Below are 26451 nucleotides of genomic sequence, written 5' to 3' on the forward strand. Positions count from 1 at the left end.
CCTTGAGTGCTTGGTTGAGGACACTGTCTCTCCAACTGGCAAATAAATTCTTTGGGGAAGGTACTTGTCTTGTTTACCAATGTACCCCTAGATCAGGAAGTGCTTCATAGATACTTGTTTAATGAATAATCAGTTGTATTTCCTTGGCTATATGTCTTGGTAGACATTCCTCATACTCAGAGCTACCCAGAGATGTGATTATAGTTTTGGGAACCATAGAGCTTCCTTACCCTTGGGATGAAAAAGCCCAGACAGGGCAACTACTTGGTGGAGGTAGAGTAGACTGAGACTCAAAGGCTTGGTGAGGAGGACATAGAGCTAGATATTCTTCTAAAGCCTCTTGTACCTGGGAGGCCAATGATCCATTCTTTGATCACAATGGCCCCTTTTCTATTTTTCAAACTCCTTAAGTCTATACCTCCTGTTTCCTCTGCCCAATATGCTCTTCTTACATCTTCACCTGGCTAATGTTTCTTATTTTTCAGTTTATCTTCAGAGAGGCCCTTTCTGAACCTCACCGCTAGATGCGATTCTTTCTCATGGCCCCTGCAATTCTCCTTTAGCACTTATCTTTGTTTATAATAACAGTTTTTTTATTGATTCTTTGTTTGATTCTCCCACTAGACTACGTGCTATGTAAGGACTGGACCTCTTGTGTTCTGGTTACTGTCAGATCCCGAGTAAGCACTCAGATAATATATGTGGGATAAATATGTAAGTGAAGGCCCATATGATGTCAAGAGCTTCCTCCACTTCTGGCCAAACTAATCCAGTTTGTCCACAGGACCACATGTTTAGCTCCTTCAACTCGACAGCCATGCAGATGGCTGACACTGATGGGTCTGATCCAGTGTTCTGATTCTGATGATTAAGTCAATGTTGCTTCATCTCCGTCTGTGGACTATGTACCTCTCTGTTGCTAAACTACCGTAAAAAGTTTTTCTGGAGTGTATGGAATGAGGGCACAAAGAGGATTGGTGCTTGCACTGTGCTGGAGGATTGATTCAGGGAGTGGCTGCCTTCAGCAGCGCCTTACACTTCAGCCTCAAGGTGACATGCAGCAGGCAGTGCATGCCCTCTGCGGCCTCCTCAGCTACCTCTGTCACTGAGTCCCCACACAGCAGTGCCATCAGAGCCACGAAGTGCCCAAGCCTTTGGAATCTCAGTGGAAGCTGGTTAGGAAGAAAAAGAAAAATACCATTAGCATAACAGGTACATTTTATGCCTTAGAGTTATTGAGAAGTAATTCCACTTCTATCCCCTACTCAGGAAAGTGCAAGAGTCACATTCAGCCCTTGGATCTCTCTTTTTTTTTAATGAAGAAATTTATTTTTTTTAAGATTTTATTTATATATTTGAGAGAGAGTGAGAAAGAGCATGAGCGGGGGGGGGGGGGGTTGGGGGGAGAAGGAGAGCCAGATTCCCCACGGAGCAGGGTGCCCAATGTGGGACTCGATCCCAGGACCATGGGATAAGGACCTGGGCTGAAAGCAGACACTTAACTGACTGAGCCACCCAGGTGCCCCTAGCCCTTGGATCTCTTTAGGTTAAACATTTAACATGTGTAGTTATACTATGTCCATCAGATGGTATTAAATAGGACAAATCCTAACCTAAATCAGCAATCTGAAAAATGAAAAAGCTTTATATATAAAGATATTCATTCTAGTACTATTTTTAAAAACCACATGTTGGAAATAATTGCCCAATAGTAAAGAGAACTATGGTACAACCACTCTATGAATATAACCATTAGGAATCAAGTATTGTAGGAATTTGTGATAAGGTGGGAAAATGTGCTGGTCTGCTAAGTGAGAAAGTTGGATGCAAAGTTGGCTGCACCATTAAATACAATTTTAAAAACTTGTTTATTGATATTTTGCCTTATTATAAAAAATAGGTGGCAAAAACCATACCAGAAAAATAATATATTTCAAAATAAATAGTGAAAAAAGTAAATTAACAAAGACAGCTGTGGAATATCTTTTGTTTACTGATATAACTACTCATCCAGTCAACAAATACTGAGTGTCACTTATGTACCAGGAATTGGTTATGAGTATGACATTTATGGCTAGGGTACTATGACTGGCACTGGGGATACAAGCTGTGAACAAAAAGATAACATCCTTGTTCATGGAGGTGACATTCTACTTAGAGGAAAACAAAATAACAAAGAAGGAAAATTTATTATGTATTAAATGGTGATAAATGCTGTGGTGAAAAAAAAAGCACGGAAAAAAGACAGGAACTGCTGTTTTAGAGTGATGAGGGAAGACCTCACTTATGTTGAGATGAGGGATTGAGCCACATAGATATCTGGGAGACAAGCATTCCAGGCAGAGAGAATAGCAAGTGCAGAGAGAAAGGAGTGTGTTTGGTGTTTCTGAGGAACAAGTAGTGAGGTTGGCTGGAGTTAACAAGAGCAAAAGAGATAGGAGGTAGATGAGGTAGGTGGTATAGCAACTTAGAGACTACTGTAAGGATTTTTGTTTTTTTCCTGTATGAGATGGGAAGCCATTGGAGAGTTCTGAACAGAGAAGGAACACGAACTGATTCACATTTACTGAATGCATATTTAATTGAGCATCTACTATGTAACATATTCTGTATTAGGCGCTGGGCATGCTCTGGTGAAAAAGACAGGCATAATCAATGGAATTTACACTGCCTGAGGAAAAAAAACAGACAATAAATCAATAAACAAACACGATCATCTCTGATCCTAAGAAGCCCTAAGAAGAAAAGAAAGCAATGAGACAGAGTCTAAGCATAGATCTGTTTGTAAGCAAAGACCTTTTTGAGGTGGAAGCATTTGAAATAAGCACTAAAGAATGAGGAGGAATTACTTTATGAAGAGCTGGGGAAGGTCATTCCAAGCAGAGGAAGTAGTAAGTGCAAAGGCCATGAGGCAGGAAGAGCTTTATATAATAAGGAACATAAAGGAGGGCCAGTACGGCTGGAGTAAGTCAGGGAGTGCAAGGAGGCAGGCAGGAACTAGATCATACAACACCCTGTATTTTAGGAATAGCTGGAAATCATTGCATCAAGAGTGACAGGAGTTTCAAGATGATAACTCTGGCTTACATGCAGAGGGACTAAAGTGCACACTCATGCACAAATGTTCTCCGAAGGAATAAACAGAATTGTTAACACTGGCTATCTCTGCAAGACAACAACTCAATTAAGTTGGTTTAAGAAAAGCTATGGACCTTCCGCAGAAAACTCCAGAAGACTACACTGTGCAAAATTCTGCCTACAGCTTTCCAGATGTTCAGAGACTCCAATGGCACCTGGGTTCAACAGCCTTAGGTTAGCAGTTCTTCCTACAGGAAGAAAACATTAAGGAAGATCTTCAGGCCCGAGACAGATTATGAGTAAGAGGGAGTCATTTGAAACTCTTCTTTAGTCTGCAGCCAAAACTAGAGGTGGAGGAATGTAGAAGGAAAACAATGTGATGACAGAATCACAGGGAGGTCAGTGAGGGCTAGCAGTGACTCATTTTCATTGACTAAAGAGAGAAAAGAGGAAGTAGCACAGTTTGAGGGACCAAACTTCCTTCAGTAAGGAGGTGGAAAATTGGGATGTATTTCCAACATGAGAAATAAGAAAGTTAGTGGGATGCCATCCTTTTAATAAGCATGACTGTTAGAATATTTATATCAAGGGCAAATTCTCTAAGGAAAATTAGCATTAGGACCTAGTATTCCTACCTCACCAACTTCTCTTCCAATTCCTGGGCCTTCTTTAAAGATCTTATTTATTTGACAGAAAGAAAGAGAATGCAAGTAAGGGGAACAGCAGGCAGAGGGAGAGGGAGAAGCAGACTCCCCACTGAACAGGAGCCTGATGTGGCCCTCAATCCCAGGAGCCTGAGATCATGACCTGAGCCGAAGGCAGGTGCTTAACTGACTGAACCCCCCAGGTGCCCCTTCCTGGGCTCTTCTTACACACTTGGAGAAATGATGGCTGGAGAACAGGAGAGGCTCTAGTGCCCAGAAGACCCACTAGGAGAGAGGAAAGATTCACAGATGAAGAAAGGAATGGGGGCAGCCCTGGTGGCTCAGCGGTTTAGTGCTGCCTTCAGCTCAGGGTGTGATCCTGGGGACCCAGGATCAAGTCCCATGTCAGGATCCCTGCATGGAGCCTGCTTCTCTCTCTGCCTCTCTCTCTCTCTCTGTGTTTCTCATGAATAAATAAATAAAATAATTAAAAAAAAAAAAAAAGAAAGAAAGAAAGGAGTGGATCCAGGAAGGAGGATCTTAGTTTTGAGGAACTCTTTTCAGGAGGTATGGGAAGTATTCTGAAGAACTGAGAAGTGAGAGAGAGGAAAGAGACAAATGAGAGGATTAAAAAGAAGAGCCTCAGAACCTTTCTCTGTGAGATGCTGGGAGGTCTTTAAATTGAATTCCTTCCATTTGCTGTTGGACTTTATTACTTCAAATACAAAACTGCACAGAGTCTAGGCCACTGTGGACCCTCAGACATTTTTAGGTCACATTTATTTATTCATTCATTCAAGGATATTTACTATATTGTTATGATCCAGCTCTTGTGTTAAGCAACAGGGATGCAAGACTAATAAACGTAGTACCTGACCTCAAACTGCTCAAATTTTAGAGGGGCAGATATGTGAATGATGCTAAGTGCTATGATATTACATGGGGGCATAACTGAGTTACCAGTTTGGGGAATCATAAATAGGAGGGGAAAAAATAGGAGGGGAAATAGGCAGTAATAGGATGGCTTTGGATCCTTCTCACTCTGTGACTGAAGGGCTGCTTACCTTCAAGCTGAGATGTCTGGATAAGCACTTTAGAACTTGAGCCATGCTGGCTGTGGCCCGTTCCCGCTCATGATCTTTGGTTGATTGTAACCAGGGGTCCATTTGCTGTGGAAAAAAATGGGGGGGGGACCTAAATGGCTTACCAGGAAGATTTTGGATAACACCTTTATTCTGCTTTGAAGATAATATGGAGACAAAAGGTCTACAGGTCACTACTATATCTGAAAATGTCCTCCTAAATGATATGCCAGTTTGGGTTGGAAATGCAAGTGGTAGGAAGGCAAACAAGGTATAAGATTTGCGGTCAGGTGGGCTGGCTTCTACAGAAGCTTATTTTCTGCACTTATTTTCCCTTTACCCCACTTTCTTCAATTATTTATTCCATTCTCCTGTATGTTTTCAGCCTTCTGAAATCTGCTTTGGAAGGAAAGAAAATCAATGATGTGCTATTAAAGAATTCTGAGGATGGAGAAGTTGCATCTGCCTGTAATAGGGAAGGATTCCTGGAGAAGGTAACATTCATGAGTAGAAGCTTTACAAAAAAGGTGACATTTCATGGCCCCATGTGGCAAAAAAACAAACAAAACCCAGGTGGCATTTTAGGCAGAAGAAACAGCTTGAATTAAGCTACCAATACAGAAAAGTACAAGGCACAACTGGATAAAGGAGAGAAATCAATCTGGCTGGAGTGTTGATGTACAAATAGAAGAGGAATGAGAAATGTTAAGGGCAGTTGTGGCAAAGATAAATGTTCATTTACACTTAGGCACAGATGATTAATAATAATTTAAAGGGTTATTCCTTTCTGGGATATCTGCACCTTTAAAAGGGGCAAGAGAGCAAGACACTTGAACTGCAGCGAATGCGCTCCAATGACCAAATCCCTAATGACAGAATGGCAGGTGTCGAAGTGGGTACAGGTGGGGATCGAGGGTTGTTAATGACCCTTGAATCCTGCCTGATAGACACTTGCCTATTTACTCACTCATGAGGCTGACTCTGTTCTCTGGTTGAAACCTTTTTATGGCAGTAAGCAATAGGAATTTAAGGAATAATTCTAGGAACCATTAAGCCACTTACTGAAGGCCATTTATTCAATACTCACCATAATTATAATCTCAATTTCAAAGTGAAGAAATGAGACTCTGAAAGGTCACATTCTTTGCTGAATTTATAACCCATGAATGTCACAGAGTCAGCCTTTGAAGCCAAGTCTGGCTCAAAACCTGATAGTTGATAATCTTAACTGCTATGCTCTTTTTTTTTTTTTTAAAGATATATTTATTTTAAAGTGAGAGCAAGCGAGTGCACACAGTAGGGGAGGGACAGAGGGAGAGATTCTCAAGCAGACTTCCCACTAAACGTGGTGCCCAACACAGGGCTCGTTCTCATGATCCAGAGGTCATGACCTGAGCTGAAATCAAGAGTCAGATGCTTAACAGACTGTGCCACCCAGGTGCCCCTATGCTATCTCTTAAAACTTAATTCTTCTACACTTCTTCTTCCACTCTCACCAATTAATAGAAATAATTTCCCCTTCTCTCTGATATCCTATTTACCTTAAAAATGGTGTCAAGATTTTCCAAATGTGGGTCTTTTACTACCAAACTCTGGAGCATCTCAGAGAATGCTTGAAACGTCTGCCTGTAGAGACACTTGAAAAGGCACAGGATTAGTGATGCCCCCCCACCATAAAGTTCCCAACACTGTATGCATTTTTTTTTTTTTTGCTTCTACACAGTTTATTTTTTCTTATTTCCAAGTTTTTATTTAAATTCCTGTTAGTTAACAGAGTGTAATATTAGTCTCAGGTGGGGATGCCTGGGTGGCTCAGCAGTTGAGTGCTTGCCTTAGGCCCAGAGCGTGATCCCAGAGTCCGGGGATTGAGTCCCACATTGGGCTCCCTGCATGGAGTCTGCTTCTTTCTGCCTGTGTTTCTGACTCTCTCCCTCTCTGTGTCTCTCATAAATAAATAAATAAAATCTTTAAAAAATATATTAGTCTCAGGTGTAGAATTTAGTGATTCATCACTTACGTACAATACCTGGTGTTTCTCACAAGTGCCCTCCTTAATACCCATCATCCATTTAACCCATCCTGTGACCCACTTCCCCTCAGGTAACCATCAGTTTGTTCCCTATAGTTAAGCATCTGTTTCTTGGTTTTCCTCTCTCGCCCCACCATTTTCATTTGTTTTATTTCTTAAATTTCACATCTGAGTGAAATAATCTCGGATTTATTTCACTTTGCATAATCTAGCTCCATCCCCATCTTTGCAAGTGGCAACATTGTATTCTTTTTTATGACTGAGTAATATTCCATTGTCCTGGGATCAAGCCCTGTCACTGGCTCTCTGCTCAGTGGAGAGTCGGCTTCTCTCTATCCCCCTCTGCCTGCTGCTCCACCTGCTTGTGCTCTCTCTCTCTTTCTCTCTCTGCCAAATAAGTAAATAAATAATCTTTAAAAAATAAAAATAAGGGCAGCCCTGGTGGCTCAGTGGTTTAGCGCCACCTTCAGCCCAGGGCCTGATCCTGGAGATTGAGATTGAGTCCCACGTCGGGCTCCCTGCATGGAGCCTGCTTCTCCCTCTGCCTGTGTCTCTGCCTCTCTGTCTCTTTGTCTATCATGAATAAATAAATAAAATTTAAAAATAAATAAATAAAAATAAAAAATAAAAAAAATACAGAGAGAGAGGGGTGCCTGGGTGGGCATCCAACTCTTGGTTTCAGCTGAGGTCATGATCTCATGGTAGTGAAATCGAGACTCACTGGCTCTCTCCCTAAAACAAATTAATTAATTTAAAAAAAGAAAAGAAAAAATAAAGAGGAGGATAAAAGCTATTTAATTTAACTGCTTATTTTATTCACCAGAGTTGGCTGAAATTATTTTTGGCTAGTTCCAAAAAATCAAATGCACTCTTCAAAAGGGCCATGAACAGCTGACCCTGTGGATGACAGGAAGTTATTATTATTTTTTAAAGATTTATTTATTTATTCATTCAGAGAGAGCGAAGAGAGAGGCAGAGACACAGGCAGAGGGAGAAGCAGGCTCCATGCAGGAAGCCTGATGTGGGACTCGATCCTGGGTCTCCAGGATCACACCCCGGGCTGCAGGCGGTGCTAAACCGCTGCGCCACCGGGCTGCCCGACGGGAAGTTATTAAACCAAAGCAGGAGTTACCTCTGTGTTGTAGGACCCACTTGGCATGATTTCCTGCAGCTGGATAAGAGTCTCTACAGAGGGCAGAGTGATTATACTTTTTGTGATAAGACTGAACAAATCAGCTCGATCTTCAGAGCCAAATAGCAAATGGATATCTTGGTAACTAAAAAAAGACAGTTTGGGAATAGTAAGCTGGGAAGAGTTTGATTTGACATTGGTAAGCAGGGATCAAAGTTACCCAAGAGGAAAGCGTGGTCTAACTGGTATATAATTCTGATGGAAGAGACAAAGGGCATGCTTGTTAGCCTTTTTAGACAAATCTCACAAAAGGCTGGAGGAAGAGTTTCAGGGCTCAGAGCCTCTATCCTTCTCCCCTGTTCCTTTCCCGCCTTCCCCAGAGGTTACCGCAGTGACATCCAGGGTTTCCTCCAGTTCGACCATGGAGGAAAGCCTGCTACCGTCTAATACAGTAAACCATGATTTTCCAAAGGATATTCTACTGAGCGTTTGTTAATTTGGGAAATGGTGGGTTGAACTATGTTAAAAAAGTTTTTAACTACAGGATTTCTTGGGACCTTTAGTAAGTTAGTGTGCAATACAAAGCTCCAAGAAAGATAAACAGCAGGGAGCCCTTCCCAATTTTTTGGACTGTGGAACTCTACTGTCATGAAGCATACATGAGAGTAACTTTCCACTGAATATATTTTGAACAAAACTTAACTCCAAAGAGGTTCCAATAAGGTCTTTCAGATGTGGATGGCAGTGTATATGAAATCAAACTTCTTACACATAAACATGGATTTGGCTTCCCCTTCTAACTATATAAATAATTTGCAAAAGTTAAAAATATGGAACATGTCAGTTGGCTCTGGTATTGGCTCTGAATGAGAAACCAGGACATGTGTAGGGGGCAGGGAGCATGTGGGCATCACCTGAGGTTAGCAATGGTGATAAAAACCTCTTGGCGCACAGAGCTGAAGAGAGAATGCAGAGGCTCCTCTTCTATCAGCATCTGCAATGAAAGGGCAAAAAGTTTAAGAGTCAAGAATGTGCCAAGTCCTTGGACCAGATGATCAGAGAGGTAGGGGGCCTGCAAGAACCACTGTAGGGACTTGATCAGATCCTGCTCCTTGGCTTCCCAGGACCAGCAGCAGGACAGTGGCCGGGCTAGGAGTTTATTCTCTGGACCAGAGTCTGAGGCCACTTCTGCCTCTTACTAGCTGTTTGAATGGACACAAGTTATTTACCTATTTGCCCTCCCTGTACTTCAGTTTCCTCATCTGTAAAATGAGGTAACAGTACTATTTCCCATCATAGGGTAGTTGTGAATACTAATGAGCTAATTTCATGATTCCTAGTAGTCCTGTTAGTGTCTGTTACTCCTTATTTTTATTACCTGGGATTATTTTCAATTTAGGCATCCTAACTCTTCCCTCGACTAAGCAGTAATGTCTACTGCAGTGCCTAATATTATGCTACTTGTCCTAGGAAAGGAATAGCTGTCTAAATTCCAAAGTGGCAGAGGGAAAACTGCCTTGCTTTGCTGAGAAAATCTGCAGAGTGACAGAGAGGAAAAATCAGAGGCTTTGGAGCTAGACAGCACCTGGGGTGGGGCACTGGCTCTGCCACTCACTCTCTGTGTGACCCTGAATATATTATTTTACTTCCCTGTGCCTGAGTTCCCTGATCTGTATGGGGGGAAAAGAGATAAATCTCAGGGAGTTGATACAAATAGCAAACGTTAATGGTTGTAGTGGAAGCCCTACTGGATTGTCTACCCAGTCTCTCTGGAAAATGCCTGTGGGTCACAGGAATGAGCACTTCACAGCCATGTTTCTGTTAAGTCATTCTGTCCCATTAACCACAGCTTATCCAGACAGGAGTAGGCATCAAGGCCGAAAGATTTTTTTCTCAGCACTCTGGAATAGAGACCAAGAGCTTCAATCTCAGTCTGGCTGGCCTGCTAAAAACAGAAAATTTAAAATTTGGGAGCACTGTGCCCTGTGGACAAGGTAATAGAGCTAATTTTGGGAAGAGAGGTGAAGGAGAGAGAGAAAAATGAAAATGTATACAAAGGAGCAAAAATGAGAGATGGAGATAAAGTTCTGAGTATGTGAAAGCTTTTTTTGTTTTTTTAATGTTTTTTTCTGGTTTCATTTTTTTCTTGGAGCATGTGGCTCTTCCTGCACAAGATTCTGGGAACACTCACTCATCCTAACAACAAATCTCCCCTTTTGTGTTTTAGCTGCCTCTAGTGAATTTCTGTTACCTGCCACCAAAAAGACTCATCAGGAACTTACTGTCCAGGAGGCAGTGCTCAGTAAACAGTATGGTGTTCTCTTTCTTGCCCCTTCCAACTTTTCTCTTTCCCTTCTCACGTTCCAACCCTGGTTAGATCTTGCTGGTAGCCTGATGTTTTTTCTTATTTCCTCAAAGAGCTCACTTAATCTTATGGCTTTTTAGTCTGGAAGGGAGAAAGCATAACACTCTGCCTTCAGTCTCCCAGGGCTACTCACTCAAATCTAGTTATCTCATGAACATTATCACTAAGAGCATAGCTATAACCTCATTTGCTGTTAAATGTGAGTTCATTCCCTTCCCCTTCCAAAGGACATACCTTCCCAACCTTCCTGCCAATAGTGCTCTTTCCCAGGCCTCATGAAAGAGAGGACTTATGATTTCTTTTTCTCCTTTATTCATTTCCTACATCCAGTCAATCATGATAGCTACTGCCTGCTCTGTGCAGTTTCTGACTCTCCATCCCTACAGCAACAGGCCTCACATGTGGATGAAAGCAGTGCCTCCTAGCTAAGCCACCAGGCCAGGCCTGCAATCCCCTTTTTCAATCAATTGGGTATGAAAGACTTATTATTTGTTCACAAGTATGCTAATAACTCTGGGGAATTTAGAAGTGAGAGGCTATTTTTTGTTTGTAAAGTATTTGTGCGGTAGGAACCTCTTGGGATGACTATCCAGAACACAGCAATTATCCCTCCTCTGGGAATGGCCTTGGATATACAGAGAGGGATGCCCAGAAGTCATGTCCTTACTATCTGATGCTGCCCTCAAACATGCCCAATTGATGAAAGAGTGGGGAACAGACCCAGTCTGGGCCAATCAGATTCTTTCTTCCAGAACCTGGAATTTCTGAGTGACGGACACAGATGGGGAGCTGTTAGAGGTTTGAGTCAGCATGATAGGAGAGCTACCCTTGCTTTCGAAACCCCAGGAGTTGTCCTAGAACATACTCTTCTGGAGGCTTGATTGTTAAACCTCTTCCTTAGATTCTTTTTTTTTTTTCTTGAAGATTTTATTTATTTATTCATGAGAGACACACACACACACAGAGAGAGAGAGAGAGAGAGAGGCAGAGACACAGGCAGAGGGAGAAGCAGGCTCCATGCAGGGACCCTGACATGGGACTCGATCCCGCGTCTCCAGAGATCACGCCCTGGGCTGAAGGCAGGCGCTAAACCGCTGAGGCACTGGGGCTGCCCTCTTCTTAGATGCTAAGGGAGATATTCCCCCTGCCCTTTTTTAAAGCTTAGGTAAGCCAGAGTTGATTTTTTTGTTTTCTCCAAGAATAATCTTAACCAATATTAACAAAAAGACATTTTGTCTCAAAGGCCTTAATGAAAGCCAGACATAGATTACTATCTCCATTTTCCAGGTGGACTTAGAGGTTTAGAAAAGCTAAGTGATTTGTCTAAGATCACACAGGTCGGGCTTGACTGCACTGGAACTAGAAATTGTGTCTTCTAATTACTAAAATAGCTCCCTTTCTTCTTCATCGTTCTGCTTCAGGGAGCTCAAACTCTCAACACCACAAGTGGGCAGTCTTTTCATGTTAGTTCAGTCTACTGTGAACTGTCCATCCTTTGAAATCCTTCAGCATTTATTATCTACACCACTGAAGAATCTTTTGGAAACATCATTCTTATCCATTGCCTGCCTCGCTGCATAAATAACCCAGTGCCTGTTCCATGCTAAGTGTACCTTTATTTACCAAACAACAACATAGTAGTAGGATTTTGTGGAGGACCCCACGTACAGAATTAGGGTGGGCCCCCAAGCTGGCAGAGGAGAATTAACAGGTACTAAAGCACATGTCTGACTCTGTTAGAATTCTAGTATAGCAGATTTTAAGGCCCCTGTCTGCTGTTGGACCCCAAAAGCCTCTAAAAAGCACCTCCACTGTCATTCTGCCTTGACCTGGCCACGTAGTAATCTGCCAATCAGCCCTACCCACTTGTCCCTTCTATCTTCCCTATCCCTCACATCTTTCGAGGCTTAGATCAGGAGATCTATCTGTATTAATTTCATGCTAATCTTGTCATCTTTACTCTGTATCCTTGTTGCCGTTGCATTTTTTTCTTATTAAAGTTCTCAATGGAATTTTTACAGCTTTTTTGACTTTGAGGTAAAAGACACAAGATAAACCGCACATATTTTAAAGTGTATGGTATGATGATTTTTGACTTACATATATGTCCATGAAACACCATCACCACAACCAAGATAATGAACATACTCCCAAAAGTTTTTTTGTGCGAACTTTGTAATTTCTCACCCCTGTTCCTCCCCATTCTACCCCTATTTTCAGGTAACTACTGATCTGATGTCACTTTAGATAAGTTTGCATTTTCCAGAATTTTATATAAATAGAATCATAGGACATATATCTTTGTCTGGTTTCTTTCACACAGCATTGAGATTCAAGTTGTAGCATGTGTCAATAGTTCATCCCTTTTTCTTTATTTTTTTAACTCTTTTTTAAAAAGATTTTATTTATTTGAGAGAGAGATCACAAGCAGGGGGAAGGGCAGAGAGAGAAGCAGACTCCCCGCTGAGCAGGGAGTCCAATGTGGACAAATCCCAGGATCCTGGGACCATGACCTGAGTTCAGGGCAGATGCTTAACCAACTGAGCCACCCAGGTGCCCGATTCCTTTTTTTTTTTTTTTTTTTTAAAGATTATACTTATTTGACAGAGTGAGAATATGAGCCTATGAGCCAGCGGTGGGGTGGGGGCAAGGGGAGAAGCAGAGGGAGAGGGTAAAGTAGGCTATTTGCTGAGCAGGAAGCCTGATGCAAGGATGCTGGGACTGTGACCTGAGCTGAAGGCAGATGCTAAACTGACAGCCACCCAAGAGTCCCTAGTTCATTCCTTTTTGTTTTTTTTAAGAGAGAGGGAGTGTGTGCACGTGTGCACATGCACACGTAAGCAAGGAGGGGGATGCAGAGGGAGAGGGAGAGGGAGAGGGAGAGAATCTTAAGCAGGCTCCATGCTCAGTGCAGAGCCTCATGTAGGGGCTCGATCTCATGACTCTGAGATCATGACGTGAGCTAAAATCAGGAGTCAGACACTTAATTGACTGAGCCACCCAGGTGTCCCTGTTCATTCCTTTTCATTGCTGGGTAGTATTCTGTTGTAAGGAGATACAATTTGTTTATCCATTCAGCTGTTGATGGACATCTAGGTTGTTTCCAGTGTTTAGCTATTATATGGAGTTTCTATAGACATTTGTATACATGTTTTATTTGACATATGCTTCATTTTACCTATGAATAGAATTGCTGGATCATATGGAAAGTGTTTAATGAACGTTCTAGTGGGTGTATAGTTGAATCTCATTGTGGTTTTAATTTGCATTCCCTAATCACTATCATGGAGCATCTTTCATACTCTTATTTATAAATCTTCTTTGGTGGAGTGTCATAACAGATCTTTTCCCCTTCCTTTCCATATTCTGTTCATAGCTTTTTTGGTTCTTTAAATTTGGATACTAAGGAGGCATGTGTTGGCATAGGTCATGAGAAGACAGGCAAATGCCTTATAATTCTTCTTTCCTTATAATTGCCCTGCTTTCCCCTCCTTGTAGGTTACTCAGAAGAAGTGCCTCTTCTCTTGGTTGTTGGGAGCTATACTCTCTATACGTGGGCTCACGGGGATTTTGTAGACTTGTCCAGTGATGTAACGATCTGTGCAATTCTCTGATGGACACCAACTACCTTTAACTCTTCTAGGCTGTAACTCTTGCTAGCTCCAGTTTTGGTTGCTACCAGACAGTGGGTATTTTACTCCTGGCTGGACAGATTTAAATGCAGAGTATGGGTAAATTCAGTGTACATTTGGTGTTTGGGACTTGTATTTGTGGATCCTCTGAGCTGGCTGGTTGAACCAGGTGGCAACCCACTGCTGCCAATTATTGTGGAAGTGAGATTTTGGAGTCACAACATTTGGTTGGGTCCTATGGCTGCCTATATCCCTCTTTCCATGGAGTGTAGCCAAGTAGAGAGCTGTATTTGTCCTTAAATCTGCACATCATCCTGTTCTTCTTGATATATTATTTGGATCAGTTCTCAACCTATTTATGAGGTAGGGTCACTTCCAAATGGATTATAAACTCTTGAGAGGGCAAGCATTAACACTTCCATGAAATTTGTATTCTTTATTGAAGCCCCACAGTGTTCTAGATAGAGAAGATCCTTAATAATTGCCTATTGCTTAACAAATCTGTTAGCTGGTTAGCCTTCAATTCTGAAAACTAATCATCAGTCTAATCAGTTATGGACCTGTGGGCTGAAAAAAACTGTTCATTTTCTTGGAGTGTCTAAGAAATCTTAGATTCAGGATTTTAGAGCTTCAGAGAGACTGAAGGGGATATTTTACAGATGAGAAAATGAAAGCATCAAAAAATTAAACACTGCTTAAATGTATCACATCCTTTTTAAAGCCCTTCTGGATCTTTTGACATGGAATCAACTTCTCACTCACTCCTCTGTACTTTCACTACAGCTGTTTAAACTTGTCATAGTCTCTGTGACCCTTGACTACATCTTGCCTGGCTTCAGGAACAGGGATCCTGTCTTATCTTTGTAGGCCCAATTCCCAGACACTGCCTGGAACAGTCAGGCACTTAATAAGACAATGAATGAATGAGATAATGGCAGAGTGGGGCTGGAGTTAAGTACAAACATAACAATAAAAAGAATATAAACAGGTGGCTCAGCAGTTAGGTGTCTGCCTTTGGCTCAGTGTGTGATCCTGGAGTCCTGGGATCGAGTCCCACATCAGGCTCCCTGCGTGGAACCTGCTTCTCCCTCTGCCTGTGTCTCTGCCTCTCTCTCTCTCCCTCTCTCTCTCTCTGTGTCTCTCATGAATAAATAAAATCTTAAAAAGAAAACAGAATATAACCATGTTCCTTTATGTAAAATATGTGTCAGGTATCATGCTCCATGGCTTACGTTTATTTCTTATTTCTTTTTATTATTACTTATTGTTATTACATTTATATCTTATCTCAATAGCTCTGTGAAGGATACAGATATTCTTATTTTGTAGATGAGGAAGCAGAGGCACTGAGAAGTTACATAGCTTCCCAAAGTCACACAGCTGGAAAGAGGCAGAACTGGCACCTGAATTCAGGCACTGGATTATATAGTTTGCCTCACAACTATGGCTTCATTAATGAGAATGCAGCATTGTTCTTACTGAGAAATTTAAATGCTATTTCTCTTCCTTTCTACTTATCTTTTAGTTTTTTTTCAAAGGTGATTATATTTGTGGAGTACTCCTGCATATTTCTCCTCCATGCACAGATACTGATAGGAGAAGAGGCCAAAGGAACTGATAATATATAGGAAGCCACTAAAACATTTGTTAGTCAAGTCATTGAGTTTGTGTGGTCCTGATCATTTGTGATAAGGTCACAATACTTACATTTAGCACATGCACAATGTCTGTTATGTGGCTGTGAATGAATGATTCTGTGGTTTCATCGTAAGGTAAGGTTTGGCTGAGAGAGGACAAAGATCTTAGGAATGTCAGCTTCTCAAATTCACTCTGAATTTGTGGAAAAATGAAAAAACACAATTATATATTATAATCTCATTTGATAATTTAGAGAGCTTTTAAGAACTTTCCTGTAATATTACAAACATCTGACATCTCATTCAATCTGGTATCAGTTTTTTATTAAAAGGAGTGAATAAATTACAGGGGAATGGAATTCCTCATCTACTTGACCTGCCTGTTTGCAACTTTGTTTTTCCTCTCAGCTAGATTAAATGCTAGGTTACTAACTGCTCCATGATGGCTCTCCCACCTTTAGTCTTTGCTTCCCCCACTACCCATCCTATTTATATACTGCTGTCTGATTAAACTTCCTAAAGATGAGCTTTGATATGGTCATTCTAGGTCTCTTGATATCATTAAAGATTATTTTGAGTCTTTAAGGTTCCCTATTAAAATGCAAGTTCTTGGGATGCCTGGGTGGCTCAGCGGTTGAGTGTCTGCCTTTGGCTCAGGATGTGATCCCAGGGTCCCAGGATGGAGTCCCATATCAGGCTTCCTGCATGGAGCCTGTTTCTCCCTTTGCCTGTGTCTCCGCTTCTCTCTCTCTGTGTCTCTCATGAATAAATAAAATCTTTAAAATAAAATAAAATAAAACAAAATAAAATAAAATGCAAGTTTTTATTTGAAGAATGAAATCTTTTGTATTACTCTTTTTCTGATTATAAAAACAATATCTATTTATCATAGAAACTGAAAAAAACATATGAAGACAATAAAAGACATCAATAATTCCACAATCTTGGGACACCTGGGTGGCTCAGCACTTGAGCGTCTGCATTTGGCCCAGGGCGTGATCCTGGGATCCAGGATCGAGTCCCACATCGGGCTCCCTGCATGGAGCCTGCTTCTCCCTCTGCCTGTGTCTCTGCCTCTCTCTCTGTCTCTCATGAATAAATAAATAAAATCTTTAAAAAATAATAATAATTCCACAATCTCGAGAAAATTTCTTCTCATCTTTCTCCGCCAGCCTGTATCTAGTATAAACAGGTATAAGCTCTCTGGACAGCAAGTAGCAATACATACAGCCAGAAGCTGACTTCATACCCTAATTCTTTCTCTACATTACTATAATAATCCAACATGGAGTTTCCCTGCTCCAGTTTTGACCCCCTCCAATCTATTCCTCCGGCTATCACCAGATTCATCTTTATTTAGTGCAAACTTGATCAGGTAACTCTCTATCAAAATATATTGCAGTTGCACCCATGGAGGTCAAGGCCCTCTCAATGTGACTCCAGCTAACCTCTTTAAATTCATCTCCTGCCTTGCCCTGCAACATTTTGAGCCTTAGACATATTAACTTTTATACTGCCCTTTCTCGGTTCTGGGCCTTTTTACCTTCTGAATTTTCTATACTTATTTTGTTTACTGACTAAACTCTACGCATTCTTTAAGACTAGGAAAATGCATTTTCTCCTGAAGCAGCAACGGGTACCCTTCCTAAGAGTATCCACAAAGCACATGTGTATATTGCTAACATAGTATTTGTGATACTCTGACAAAACTACCTTCTTTTTTCCTGCCTGATGGTGGATTCAGGTCAAGGCGGGGAATGGATTTTCTTTTTTTCAATTCACTGCAGCAATCCCAGCCCTTTATTACTTACAAAGAAATGCTTTATAAAGCCCTGCTGATGTGAAGTGTAAAGAAAAGTCTGAGTCAAAAGTGATAGACTAACATTCTGGCTTTAGGTGTTTTTTGAAAAAAAAAAAAAGTATTACCATTATACATAGAGAAAATGTAAGGCTTCATGAATTTCCCCCAAACTATAAACATCTGTGTATATATATCCAAAGGAAATGAAATCTGGATCTCAAAGAGATCTGTGCACTCTCATATTCACTGCAACATTATTCACAATAACCAAGATATGGAAACAACCCAAGTGTCGGTTGACAAAGGACAGACATCTCTGACACTATCATTTAAACATACCAGGCTTCTGTGAGTTCATCAAATAGCTCTGCTCCTTTCTGCCTCAAGGTTGTCAAACATAACATGTCCTATTTCTGGAATAGTTTCTCTAGTTCTAACTTCTCTTAGTTTCTCCTATCCATTCCTCAGATCTGATATCAAGCGTTCCTTCCTCAGAAATGCTTCCCTTGCCCCCAGGCTAAGATAAATTCTTCTGTTACTTGCTTTCACAGAGTAAATGAATGAATGAATGTTTTGCTAAACAAAATATTGTATTAAAGTAGGATAATATAGGGCAGCCCTGGTGGCTCAGCGGGTTTGGCGCTGCCTCCAGCCCGGGGCATGATCCCGGAGACACGGGATCGAGTCCCACATCGAGCTCCCTGCCTGGAGCCTGCTTCTCCCTCTGCCTGTGTCTCTGCCTCTCTCTCTGTGTCTCTACAAATAAATAAATAAAATGTTTAAAGTAGGGTAATATAGATCTATACCTATTCACCTAGAAAACTTTTTTCCTCCTACCATCTCTGATGTTTATTTTTCTATAATTACATGCATTTGTATGTACAGAAGAAAAAGTCTGAAAAAATATATGCCAAAATGTTAACATTAGTTATCTCAGGAGAGTGAATATGAGAAGATTCATTTTTCTTTTTCTTTTCCTTATTTTAATAGGAGTTTTATAGTTTTTAAGCACTTTTTAAAGATTTTATTTATTTATTCATGAGAGAAAGGGGGGGTGGGGAGGAGGCAGAGACATAGGCAGAGGGAGAAGCAGGCTCCATGTAGGAAGCCCGATGTGGGACTTGATCCTGGATCTCCAGGATCAGCCCCTGGGCTGAAGGCAGGCGCTAAACCACTGAGCCACCCAGGGATTCCCCTATAGTTTTTTTTTTTTCTCTATAGTTTTTATAAATATAAATACACTATATAAGTATATATAAATGTTTATTATAAAAATATAAACAAATTTATATTATAGTCTATAATACCACTTAGTTATATGATAAAGCAATATCAAATGTTTAAATATTTGTTAAAATGGAGGAATATGTTGGCTGACTCAGTAAGACTCCTTGTACATACCTGTAGCTCACCATTAAAAACCTCCTGGATAGACTGGATCAGCCTCTCAACATTGGCCTCACTGACGGGGCCCTGTTGGGTCAGGTGTCTGAAGCTATCTATGAACGATTCTTGAGAGAGTCCAGTGATGTCAAAGATGTCGGAGTCTAATACCAAAAGAAACACAGCAGATGACACCTACGTACTACACAGAGTTTTATAGTCTAGTGCAGGGATCCACCAGATGTCAGGATAGACGTGCCCTGGTCTTATCTTTACTATCTGCTCTGCAACCTTGACCAAGTCCCTTCCACACTCCAAGTCTGTCTTCCCAATGACAAATTCAGTGTACTCTTAGGGCCTCCTAAACTACAAATATCTTTAATACTGAGCTATAGTAGAGTGGTGAAGAGCATGGACATCTGAATCTGAGACTAATGAATCCTGGCTTTACCCTTTATCAGTTGTATGACCTTTATCAAGTTAGTTTGCCTCTTAGAACCTTAGTTTCTTCACCTGTAAAACAAGGTTATCACAAGGATTAAGTGAGGTAATGAATAAAAAGACATCTCAGTATGTGGTCCAGAGTAAGCACTTACATGAGAGATATTATTAAATACAAAACTCAAGGACTCTGTAGTGACAAGAGCTTAAAATCTAGTAGCAGCCCTTTGCTGATCTCTTCCCTGCAGTAGGTACTTGAGGTATCTCCTTCCAGACCTAGGATATACTTTGTTTAAGAGCACAGGTTCTGGAGTTGGTCTGCCTAGTCTTGGATCCTTGCTCTGCTTCTTTCTAGCATTCTGACCTTGTGTGATCTTACTTTTTCTTGGCCTATTTCTTCATTTCTAAAATAGGATGATAACAGAACCTACTTCATTTGGTTGATACAGAGCTAGCACCAAGGAAGTGTTAGTAAATATTGTTCTTTCGTTGAGTGACAATAATTATGGTGGCATCGTTTCCCTCTTCATATAGCTTTACATCTTTACCTCCTCTGCTTCCCCAAACCAAATCCTTTACTCTTATTGGGGAAACAGTCTTACTATTTTCCCCTTAACACACCCATCGTCTGAGGGTTTTTACCACTCCACTTTTGTACCCTTTTTGGTCTCCTGAATTATGGCCTATTCTGCATTGTCACATTCTTCTCATGCACTAGAAGCCTTGTTCTCATTCACCTCTCATGCTTCTCCTTGCATGTTTCTCCTTCTTCCCCACCTTCCCTTCTTCCTACCTCCTTTGCCTAGGTAGCTCCTACTCATCCTTCAGGACTTTGCTCCAGGATGCCTTTCTTGAATCCCCTCTTTGTCTATTTTGACCAAGTATCCTCTTGGCTGCTAAAAAACTTCTTTAGGGACACCTGGGTGGCTCAGGAGTTAAGCATCTGCCTTTGGCTCAGGGCATGATCCTGGAGTTCCAGGATCGAGTCCCACATCAGGCTCCCTGCATGGAGCCTGCTTCTCCCTCTCTGTGTCTCTCATGAATAAATAAAAATTAAAAAAAAAAAACTCTTTATATCTTTATATTTGCTCCCTATCCCCATTCCCAATCACCCATATTAAAATAAGTTCCAATCATTTATCTACAAGTACATTGTATCTGTTCTGTTATTACTAAATCTGTAGCAGTTAGTGTTTATGGCATAGTAGGCTTTGATAAATATTTGTTGAATGAGTAGAGAAATGGATAAATGTAGTTCCTTAAATAGTCTTTCCTGTCTCATGTGTATGCTCTTATATCTACCTGGAATGTTCTTTCCTCTGCTTCTCCCATGGGTTGCTTTTTCATATCCCTGAGGCCTCCTTTAGGTTTAAACAGCACCATCTTAAACAGGTGTTCTCTGGCAACCACGACTTAAAATAGGTTCCCATCTCCCTTATTTTTTGTCTTAGCTCCTTGTATAATTCATTCACAGTATTAAGTACAATTCGTGATTTCTTTACTTATTTTGGTCCTTTTCAGCAAATTCTAAGGGCAGGGACCATGTTGGTCTTGTTCATTGCTGTATATGCAGTCACCGGTACTCAGTAAATGTTTGTTGAATGAATGAGAGATATTCTGTAGCCCAATCAAGGGTCCACCCACAGCCACCTTTTGCTTCTGGTATCCTAGTACTTAGGCTCTGTGCAAGTCTGCAGGATTATCTATCTCAGTTTCCTATATGTCTAGATAAATATATTTTATCTCACTGTGCCAATCATATTCCAAGGTCTTATACTCAGGGACCAAATTTACCGTCAAAGTCTAGTTGAGGGCTCTCTCTCATCCAGCAACTTGACTTGATCAGAGATTCCCTTTTCCCCACCTCCCTCCTTAAAAAAAAGAATCCTTTCTCCTTTTTACCTGTAAGTTCAAGGCTACTTGGATCTTTTTTAATATCCTCTAAGTTGCTCAGCTGCAAATCCACACTTCCTGAGTCATTGTCAGGATCACAAGGGATCACTACTTCTTCCTGACTACAGATCCTAGGAATGAAGAGGGGATTAGAAATATTAGTATTTTATTTTCTTAATTTTACTTATTTATTTAATTTAAAATCAATTAACATATAGTGTGTTATTATTTTCAGAGGTAGAATCTAGTGATTCATCAGTTGCATATAACACCCAGTGCTCATTAATTACATCGAGTGCCCTCCTTAGTGCCCATCACCCAGTTACCCTACCCTCCACCTCTCTCTCCTCCATCAACCCTTAGTTTGTGACCTATAGTTAAGAATCTCTATGGTGGGCAGCCTGGGTGGCTCAGCGGTTTAGCACTGTCTTCAGTCCAGGGCCTGATCCTGGAGACCCAGGATCGGGTCCTGCATCAGGCTCCCTGCATGGAGCCTGCTTCTCCCTCTGCTTCTCTCTCTCCTCTCTGTGTGTCTCTCATAAATAAATAAAATCTTTAAAAAAATCTCTTATGGTTTGTCAAGAAATATTAGTATTTTAGGATTGCTTCTGTCTCGTCGCTCAAGAGAAAGCTTAAATGTCACCTTTTCAGAGAAGCATTTATTGATCATCAGTCTAGGTTAGGTAGCCTTTCTCTACCCCAGTTCTACAGTTGTTTTCTTATTTTTTTTCATAGTACTTAACCATTATCTATAGTTATCAAGTTTGTATTTGTTGACTATCTTTCATCAGATTATAATCTCCATGAGGGGAGAAACCTTGTCTACATGGTAATGGTTGAATTCCCAGCACCTAGCATACTGTCAGTCTCATGGGACATGAATGGATTGGTAAGAAATACTATGTTGCTGTTAAAATAAACTAAGGTAGAATACCCCCTTCCCCTAACTTCCCTTACCCTTTCCTACTTTGTCTTGTTTCTTTTTTTAAAAACATTTATTTTTTTTAAGATTTATTTATTTATGATAGACATAGAGAGAGAGAGAGGCAGAGACACAGGAGGAGGGAGAAGCAGGCTCCACGCCGGGAGCCCAATGTGGGACTCGATCCCAGGACTCCAGGATCGCGCCCTGGGCCAAAGGCAGGCGCTAAACTGCTGAGCCACCCAGGGATCCCCTTTTTCTTGTTTCTATAGCACACAATACTTTCTAATATATCATTTACCTATTTTTGATTATTGTTTATCGTCTGTTTCTTCCTGCTAAAATGCAAGGTCCACGAAGGCAAAGATCTGTGGCTACTTTGTTCATGAATATATTCTAAGAGACCAGAATGCCTGGCATATGGTAATCCTCAATAAATATTGGTTGAGTGAGTGAATAGATCTTTATTTGCTGAATGTTTAGCATATATTAATGAATGAAAGAAGCAAGTTGTCAAACAATGTATGTAAACGGTGTGTGAGTACATACAGACACACAGATACACATAAGTGTTGGGATACATGTAGAAAATCTTTTGGTATTCATTTTTAAAAAAGATTTTATTTATTTATTCATGAGCGACGCAGAGAAAGAGGCAGAGACAGATGGAGAAGCAGGCTCCATGCAGGGAGCCTGATGTGGGACTCAATCCCGGGACTCCAGGATCACACCCTGAGCCAAAGGAAGATGCTCAACTGCTGAGCCACTCAGGCGTCCCTCTTTTGGTATTCAAACCAAATGTCCGTGGAGTGGAATTTTTTTAAACTTTTATACTGCCTGATTTTTTTTTTTTAACACTGGCGTGAGTAGTAAATATTGACAAAGATGTGGAGCAAAGAACTCTTATAAATCACAGTGTAAATTGGTGCAACCATTTTGGAAATAATTTGGCATTATCTAGTAAAGTTGCAAATGTGCCTATATCATGACTCACTATTTTACTCCAAGGGATGTAGTCCAGTAAAACTGTTACCCATATGCATTAGGAATATATACAAGAAACTTCACAGCAGTAGTCATCATAGCAAAAAACTAGAGACACACAATGGCTTACCAACAGTAGAATAAACTGTGGTGATTCATCCAATAAAGTGCTATACAGTAGTGCAAATGAATGAGTCCTAGCTATCCACAGCAATACAGATAAATCTTACAATGCTGAGAGAAAAAAGAAAGTCACAGAAAAAATACGCAGTAAATTCCATTTATATAAAGTTAAGAAAATGTAAAAGTAAACAAATACTATTTGAAGTTATAAACACACAGTAAAACTATAAAGAAAAGCAAGGAAACAATATAATCTATAAACTTCAGGATAGGGGTCTTTGAGTGGGGGGAGAAGGTGATAGAATGGGTAAGACTAGAAAAGGGACTTAAAAGATGGTTATGTTCTTCTTCTTCTTCTTTTTTTTAAAGTAGGCTCCAATCCCAGTGTGAAGCCCCACGCGGGGCTTGAATTCACGACTCTTGAGAGAAGGATCTGAGCTGAAATCAAGAGTTGGATGCTTAAGTGACTAAGTCCCCCAGGAACTCCTGTGCTTTCTTTAATAGGATAGCAAGTACATAATTTCACTGTATCATTCTTTTTTCTTCATTTATGTATTATAAATATTGTTTTTTCACTTAGTCAATAGTAAATAAAACAATTTGGGGGGAAAAAACCCCAAACTGATAAAGTTTGAGCTTCTTCCTATGTACTTATATATCTTTAATAATTAAGAAAAACTAGTTAATTAAAAACACACAAACCCTCTAAGAGTAAAATGGCTCTGTCATACAGTAGGTCATAGAACTGATTTTTTTAAAAAAGCTACAAATCTGTTGTACCATTTTATATTTCCACCAGCAGTATATGTAAGTTCCAGATGCTCCGCATCCTTGCCTGTATTTAGTATGGTTGGTCTTTTTATATTAACTATTTCAGTGGACCTGCAGCAATACCTCATTTCAACTTAATATACAATGCAGTTAATATGTAATGATGTTGATTATCTTTTTATGTGCTCATGTATATCTTGATGAAGTGTTTATTCAGATCTTTTGTTTGTGTTTTTTTACTGGGTTGCTTGCAGTGAGTGGTGTGCTGGTAAATAAAATGTTTAAAACAGACTCTTTAAGTGTAGTTTTTAAGTGAATGCTGGTTGGTATTTTCATTTACATCAATGAGTAAGATGTAACTGAAACTTCAGAAGTGACTTCTCTGAGTTGGATAATAGTTTTCAAACCCTAGAACAATATTGCCTCAAGTTTTTGGGCTATTTGCAATGTGAAGCTTATAAACATGACACACATCTAACTTTAATCTCTCTCACTCTTTTAAAATATTTTAATTTATTTGAGAGAGAGCAAGAGAGAGCACAAGCAGAGGGGAGAGGGAGAAGCAGGCTTCCCACTGAACAGGGAACTTCATGTGGGGCTCAATCCCAGGACCCCAGGATCATGACCTGAGCCAAAGGTAGACATTTAACTGGCTGAGTCACCCAGGCGCCCCTGAATTTAATCTTTATTAACATTTCTCCATCATTAAGTTTAGACATAACAAAGCAAAAAATCAAGCCTTGGTGTATAGCATTCATTGATTCGATGGTGTAAATATTCCCATTGTGGACAAAGTCAAGCTACCAATGTTACTTTAGAAAGAGATGTACAGTAGCACACCACCATATAATTTTTCCACCATATAGATGCAATAGATATAAGCAACCACAAAAGCATAGAAAGTGATAAAATAATAACAAAATGATGACTTTGGTTTTCAATAGACTTTATTTCATTGTAAGTTTGTATAATTTAATTTTTCTAAATAGCTGTATTTAACAACAATTTTGTAAAATTCTTGCTAAATTTAAAGGTTTTATTTATTTATTTTTAGAGAGGGAGTGTGTGAGCAGGAGGAGAGGCAGAGGGGGAGCAAGAAGAAGAGGAGAAGAATCCCATGCAGGCTCCACTCTGAGGCCGATGCAAGACTTGATCCCACATGCAGGACTTGATCTCACAACCCCGAGATCATGACCTGAGCCAAAACCAAGATACTCAACAAATTGATCCACCCAGGTGCCCCTCTTCCTAAATTTCATAAGTGACTCTTGCAAGCCAGTATGAGATGGCTCCAGCACAACACTGGCGGTCTTATTATTGAGTTGGAAGAGGTGTGTGTGTGTGTGTGTGTGCACGCATACACACGTGCGTGCATGTGTGTGTGTTTAAGATTTATTTGAGGGAGGGAGGGGGGCAAGAGTCAGAGGGAGAGAGAGTCTCGAGCAGAGTCGGAGCTGAGCAGGGACCCTGAGATCAGGACCCTGAAATCAGGACAGATCACAACCGGAGCTGAAACCAAAAGTCTGAGGCTCAACCCACTGTACAACTCAGGAGCCTTGGAAGGTTTTTTTTTTATATATTCTGTATCAGCACCATTCAATAGAACTTTCTGTGATATTGGAAATGTTCTGTAATTCTGCACTGCCAAAAATGATATCCAGTAGCCACATGTGGCTATTGAGCATTTGAAATGTGGCTAGCACAACTGAGGAACTGAGTTTTTCATTCTAATTAATTTAAACTCAAATATCCGCACAGAGCTAGAATCTAGTTTACTGAATAGCACAGTAGTACAGAATAGTATCCTCTATTTGGGATAATAATATCTGGAACACTAATAATAAGACTTACTACATTATGCATACTTTATATGTTCACAATAGTTAAAAAGCAGAGATTATGGAGTCAGGCTGCCTGGCTTCATACCTTTTAGTTCTTTTCTCTATAAAATGAGAATAACAGTACAAACAGTACAAACCTCACAGAACAGCAATAAGGAGTAAATAATGTACGTAGAGCACTTAGTACACTTGTTGGACTATCCTGTAAATGCTCGATAATTGTAGTTAAGTCACTTCCATTTTTTTTTTTTTAATTACTGAGTGATTCTTATTTTAAAACAAGCAGGTTGTTTTGCTCTCATAAGTCACTTTTTTTTTTTTTTTTGGTCACTTCTATTTTGATCCTGTTACTTCTGTAAAATTGGGCTACTATGTTCCTCAAAGTCACTGTACTAAGGAGTACTAAGTCCGCAGAGATGCTTTGCAAATCAAAGAAAACATCACTCGTAGCTAAGTTATTAACAAGCGAAACAATCTTTGGAAGCAACTGCCATAATTTCCTAAAGAGAAACAAAAGAGGAGGGGAGGGAAGGAAGGGGGTAAGGAGGGAAGGCAGGCAGGCAGGCAGGCAGAAGGAAGGCAGAAAGAAGAAGAAAGACAGGAAAGAAAGACAAAAAGACAAAGACAAGACAGGAAGACAGAAGGAAGAAAAAGAGAAGAAAAGAAAAGAGAGGAGAAAAGAAAAGGAGAAAA

At 40.4% G+C, this 26451-nt stretch overlaps 1 protein-coding gene and 1 long non-coding RNA gene across 22 annotated transcripts in view; one reads left to right on the forward strand and one right to left on the reverse strand.

Moving 5' to 3' along the window:
* LOC144298310 (uncharacterized) lies at positions 1-26001 on the forward strand. 4 transcript variants are annotated; one of them, XR_013365241.1, is made up of 3 exons: positions 1-60; positions 5190-5298; positions 24972-26001. It is a non-coding gene; the product is annotated as an uncharacterized LOC144298310 (long non-coding RNA). The 4 variants fall into 4 exon arrangements; XR_013365243.1 differs by lacking the exon at positions 24972-26001 and adding an exon at positions 21909-24495; XR_013365240.1 differs by lacking the exon at positions 1-60 and adding an exon at positions 635-1212.
* The window catches only part of MROH8 (maestro heat like repeat family member 8), a 59166-nt gene that overhangs the window by 31859 nt on the left and 856 nt on the right, over positions 1-26451 (reverse strand). For 13 of the 18 annotated variants that reach the window (XR_013365221.1, XR_013365222.1, XM_077873079.1 and 10 more), the window contains exons 2-9: positions 21127-21248; positions 18802-18947; positions 15670-15792; positions 8880-8959; positions 7966-8110; positions 6346-6441; positions 4787-4891; positions 1037-1172 (exon numbers count right to left, since the gene is read on the reverse strand). Coding sequence is in view for 16 of the 18 variants with exons in the window: in XM_077873079.1 (XP_077729205.1) it covers positions 1037-1172; positions 4787-4891; positions 6346-6441; positions 7966-8110; positions 8880-8959; positions 15670-15792; positions 18802-18947; positions 21127-21248 (953 nt within the window). In the remaining 2 variants the exon portion in view is untranslated. Of the gene's footprint in view, positions 1-1036; positions 1173-4786; positions 4892-6345; positions 6442-7965; positions 8111-8879; positions 8960-15669; positions 15793-18801; positions 18948-21126; positions 21249-23153; positions 23258-26451 lie in introns of all 18 variants that reach the window. The other 5 variants (XM_077873092.1, XM_077873085.1, XM_077873090.1 and 2 more) reach the window with 5 other exon arrangements.

This window comes from Canis aureus, chromosome 26 (assembly GCF_053574225.1).
Source record: "Canis aureus isolate CA01 chromosome 26, VMU_Caureus_v.1.0, whole genome shotgun sequence".
Classification (NCBI taxonomy): Eukaryota; Metazoa; Chordata; class Mammalia; order Carnivora; family Canidae; genus Canis; species Canis aureus.